Source organism: Hipposideros armiger, unplaced genomic scaffold, assembly GCF_001890085.2.
Source record: "Hipposideros armiger isolate ML-2016 unplaced genomic scaffold, ASM189008v1 scaffold_92, whole genome shotgun sequence".
NCBI classification, from domain to species: Eukaryota; Metazoa; Chordata; class Mammalia; order Chiroptera; family Hipposideridae; genus Hipposideros; species Hipposideros armiger.
The window spans coordinates 4,548,552-4,554,075 of record NW_017731442.1 but is presented as its reverse complement, the minus strand read 5'-3'; the positions used below and the strand labels follow the sequence as shown (position 1 = coordinate 4,554,075).

At 35.0% G+C, this 5,524-nt stretch overlaps 1 protein-coding gene across 1 annotated transcript in view; it reads right to left on the bottom strand.

Moving 5' to 3' along the window:
- The window catches only part of TRIM69 (tripartite motif containing 69), a 17,579-nt gene extending 15,444 nt beyond the window's left edge, over nucleotides 1-2,135 (bottom strand). The window contains exons 1-3 of the mRNA XM_019644874.1: nucleotides 2,127-2,135; nucleotides 1,371-1,847; nucleotides 465-560 (exon numbers count right to left, since the gene is read on the bottom strand). Of these exons, the coding sequence (XP_019500419.1) occupies nucleotides 465-560; nucleotides 1,371-1,847; nucleotides 2,127-2,135 (582 nt within the window). The remainder of the gene's footprint in view (nucleotides 1-464; nucleotides 561-1,370; nucleotides 1,848-2,126) is intronic.
- Nucleotides 2,136-5,524: the final 3,389 nt, after the last annotated feature.

Here is a 5,524-nt window from a genome sequence, read left to right as displayed (position 1 = left end):
AGAACAAAATGACAACAACTTGTCTGTTCCCCTTCCCCCAATTCCCCAGCACTGTTCCCATCCCCCCAATTCCCCAATAAAAATCTTAAAAAAAAGAAAAAAAAAACGATATTTCTTCGGACATAGCTATCTTTAGTGGATTTGCCATGGATAAATTCCTTATTTTGCCATAGATTAAAGGAAAGACCAGACAGATTACAACCCCAATACAATCACCTAGTGACTGAAACATCAAAAGGATCAGGGGAAAGGCCAGTCTGCTCACTCTGTGGATCAACTATTGGGAACCTACTCCACTGCTATATTCCTTTCCACCCTGCTGTGCCTGTTTTTTAATCCTATGGCCCAGTTGTCATTTAGTGTATTGATAATATATGTACAGGCACCTTTCTACACAAATAGCTAAAGTTACAAGAAGGCTATATTCTAGTTCTATCTCATAACCCCTCTACCCTGCACCTCACCTTGTAAGCAGCAATAGCGTCTCTCTGCATGTTCCTCAGGGACTGAAGTTCCTTCAGGGTTGCCTCCAATTGATCCTGATAGATGGAAAGCTCCTCCTGGGAATACCACATAGAATAAACCCCCACTGACACGGGAAATAAAAGGCCATAGAGATACCTCCCCCAAAGCCCCAGTGTGTCAGAAAAAAAGCCAATTCTTGCTGCAAAAGTCTTTCCTTTCCCCTGTATCATAGTTCCTGTCCCTTCCAAGAATTGAGAAGAAAATTACAAGCAGCCAAAAAATTTAGTTAGTTTGACCTTCTTAGTTAACTACAGGGGTTTGAGAAAGGCAACAGAACTCTGTATATTTTCTACCCTAGTTAGACTGTTCCTCCTATCTATAACTTTACTTACATTGTTTTCACTTAGAGCGCTTATTTCTTCCTTCTGCCCATCCAAATCCAAATTATTTCCCAGTTCAAATTTTTTCACCATACATCCCCTGACTATTTCAGTTTTCTCTAATCTTTTCTGAAATTCTAGACATTTATGAATTCCTAATGTGAAAAAATTTAGCTCTCAATAGTAGACTATCTTACGTTATTATGTTATTATTTTATTCATTTTGACTACATCTCAATACTTTTAGAACAAGAACAATATCTTATATGTCCAGATTCTACACAGTGTCTAGTAGAGTGCTGTCATGGCAGTGTTTAAGTAAATATTTGATTGAAGGAGTAGGCCACAGATCCTCCACTGCTCCTCTCCTATAATCAGCAACTCTAGAGAAAGAACATTGCAAGATATGTTGTATTTTCTGAGCACTCTGAGCTTTCTAATAATCATCTGAATAAAGGGGTGGGAAGAAAGATTTCCCCCCCCCAGATTTCCTAAAGGATTGTTCAAAGCCCAGGGCTCACTCACCATGAAGAAACCGACAGCATCAGGGATCTGCAGGAACTCTTTTGACTGCCCCACAGACAACCGAACATCTTTGCACTGAAAGCAGATCAGTTTCCCATCTGGCTTACTGAACAGCTTCAGGTTCTCTCCATGCTCTGGGCACTGTGGGTGGCCCTTGAGTAGGGGTAGCTTCTTCATCTTCTCTACCAGCTTCTCCAGTACCAGGTTGAATGTACAGTTGCTATAGTGACATATCATCTTACATTCAGGACAAAATGTTTCCTTTGCTTGCTGCTTCCAAAAGTTTTGAATGCAGGTCTGGCAGAAGTTGTGGCCGCAGGTTAGCATCAGTGGATCCTGGAACCAGTCATTACACAGAGGACAGTGTAGCTCCATAGTAATATCTTGTATCTGCACTTTAGAGGGTATCTGGGTGATCAAATCATTCACTTCAGTGTGGTTGCCTGGGTCGATGTTGGCAGAGGGTTTGGAAAATACCTTTGGAAAACAACAGCTAAAATGAGTTCTCTTTCTAGCTGTCCATTTCAGCACGTCAGGATAGTGGGCTCCATTGCTAAAGGAGCTGAGAATTGGTGCAGCCAAAGTAAAAGCACCATAATCTCTCCTTTGAAAGTGATCCAATAAATTCAGTGTTTTCTAACATCATCGTTTCTTACTACTCCCAACACTATTTAAACTTTCATAGAGAACCAAGGCAGAAGAAGAGAGCACTCTACCAAAGAAATGTGTTTTGTTGTATATCCCTCCCTCCCCCACTTTCCCCATGTATCCGTTGAAAGTTTTGCTTTCAACTTCTGTTCTCCTAGTTATTACCTTCTTGTTTGACTTTGTTTTCTGGAGGTCATGTATAAAGAATAGGAAGATCAATCAGATTCCTCAATCAATGGCACAAAATCACCAACCATAAAATCATCCAGGCCCTCCCCCCACCTTTTTAAAAAAACACATTACACAAATAACACATATATACAGAAAAATGCAGAATCTTAACTATACAGCTCAATGACTTCCAACACTATACATTAATTTTGCCCATTTTTGAATTTTATATAAATGCAACCATGCAATATGTACTCTTTTGATACTGGCTTCTTTTGTCAACATTACATTTGTGAGATTTATCTGTATTGTTCTATGTAATTGCAGTCCATTCATCCTTATTGCTGTATAGTATACCATCATTTATTTTCCCATTCTACTATTGATGTATTTTTGGGTAGTTACCAGTTGTTGCTAAATAGTGTTGCTAGGAACATTCCTGTTCATATTCTTTGATATATACACACACACACACACACACACACACACACACACACACACACACACACACACACATTTCTACCTAGGAATGGGTCATAGGATTGGCATATATTCAGCTTAGTAGATATTGCCTAACTATTTCTAAGTAGTTATATCAATTTACACTGCCACCAGTGTTGTCCCATATCTTTGTCAACACTTAGTATAAGTATATTCATTTTAGCCATTCTGGTGGGTATGCAGTAGTATTGCATTGTGGCTTTAAGCTGCATTTGCCTGATGACTATGGATATTGGGAATCTTTTCATACGTTAATTGTTCATTTTCATTTCCCCTCTTGTGAAATGCCCAAACAAGGCATATATTTTCTTGAGTTGTCTTTTTATTTATTCACAAGAGTTCTTCACATAATCTAGATATGAGTTCTTTATCAGGTACACATATTGCAAATATCTATTTCCACTCTGTGGATTGATTACCTTTTCACTTACTTAGTGATATCTTTTAGTAAACGAAAGTTTTTTATTTTTTTAAACTTTTATTTTTAAGCATACTGCAAATACAGAAAGCAGCATGAAAAAAATATAGACTATTGAATTGTTAATAGATGAACACTCATGAAAGGAGACAGAACCTTGCCAGCTACCCCATACGTCTTCCATGTACTCCCTTACCACCTAAATGCTTCTCCCCCCTACTCCTGAGATGATCACTACCCTTAATTTTGTTAATTATTTCTTTTTTTGCCTTTGTTTTGATGTTTACATAAACAAAAATCATTTTAGGTATTTGTACCTTGTTTTCTTTGCTCAACATGAGTTTTGAGATTCATCTATATTGATGCACATAGCTGAAGTTCATCCATTTTCATGTTATATAATATTTTACTGATGAAAATGTATCCATTTTACTGTTGATAACCAACTGGATTGTTTTGGTGTTTTGCCACATAGCCAATGCTACTATAAACACTCTTCCATATGTTTCCTGGTACATATGTGCAAGAGTTTTTCTAGGTTATTTAATGTTAAATCAACCTTTCTTTCCTGGAATTATTCCACCTTGATCATGATATATTATCTTCTTTGTGTATTGCTGGATTTGGTTTGGTAATATTTCATTTAGGATTCAACCTCTATGTTCATAAGAGATACATACAAGAATTTTTTATTTTACATACATACAAGGTAGCTTTTTATTTTATTTCCTTAAACTATCCTTGTCTGATGATTTTTTGTTTTTATTTTTGTTTTTTATCTAAGTTATTCTAGTTACATAAAAATAATGGGAGGAATGTGCCTTCTTTTCCTCTTCTCTGAATTTGTGTGAAAAATAGAATTATCTTTTCCTTGAGTATCACCAGCAAAACTTCTGGGATTGATGTTTTGTTTTTAAATTTTGTTTTATTTGGAAGTACTGATTTATTTCTTGAATAGTTATAGGTTTATTTAGATATTCTATATTTTCCTGAGACAGTTTTGGTCATTTATGTTTTTCTAGGAATATATTTTGCCTAAGTTTGTAAATGTGTTGGTGTAAAGCTATATTCCCTTATTATCTTTTTATTGTGAGATATATTATACATACATAATAAGAGTATACAAAACATTTGTATACATTTTAAATAATAACAAAGCAACACTTTGTAATTACTACCCAGGTTAAGAAATAAAACACTACCTACCAATACCTTAGATGACCTCTGTGTGTTCTTCCCAACTGCATGTATCTCACTTCTCCTTATAGATAGCAAATATCCTGCCTTTTGAGTTAAAGATTTCTACACTTTTCTTTATTATTTTACTATCTGTGATTGCATCCCTAAACAATATAGTTTTTAGCTTTTTTTTCTGTTTTGAACTCTTATGTACATAGAATCATACTGTATGTATTTTCCTGTGATTTGTTTCTTTCTCTTAACATTATGTTGTAAGGTTAATCCATAGAGAACACATGCAGCTGTTATATATGGTATTTCATTGTATGATATACTACAATGTATATATCCAGTCTACTGTTCATGGATATTTGTTTCAATTTTTCTGACCATTACACACAATGCTTTTAATAGCATTCTTGTATGTATCTCTTTGTGAATGTGTAAGAGTTTCTCTAGGATCTATACCTAGAAATAGAACAACTAGATCATGAGATATGCACCTGTTCACCTTTCCTAGAAAATATGAAATTGCCGAAATGAATGTAGCAATTTACACTCTACTAGTTGAAGATGAGAATTTTGGTAGAGCAACCAACACTTCATATAGTCAAATTTTCTAATTTTTGCCCAACAAGCAGATGTGTAATGGTATCTCAATACAGCTTTTTTTTTAAATTTGTATTTCTCTGATTATTAACAAATGCACTTGAAGATTTTTTTCCCTGTGTTTGTGGATCCTCCTTTGTTTAGAGAAGAAATGTCTGTTTAAGCTTGTTGTTCATTTTTCTAATGAGTTGTTTATTGTTTTCTTTTTGATTCAGAGTGGTTCTCTATATATTCCAGATACTAGTTCTGTTTTGGTTATTTTGTTATAAATATCTTCTCCCATCTCTCAGTATATGGCCTGTCTTTTCACTCCTGTTATGTAGTGTCTTCCCATAAACAGAAGTTCTTAATTTTAGTGTAATTCAATTTATAAATCTTTTCTATTTTATATTTGACCTAGATTAAAGATGGGTCCCTCCAGGGAATATTTGTGTTTATTCTTGGAGATACAAGTTACTATGCACCCTCCACCATTTTATGTCAATTTTATTGGTTTCAAGTCTCTTGATCATAGAGGAATTATACATTTTAAGCGTAACCCTGTATGAAGGGAAGCTTGTGGTTAAAAATTCCTCAGGGAGACTCTTAAACTTTATTTTTCACTCAGATCCCCAGATCAAAATAGTTA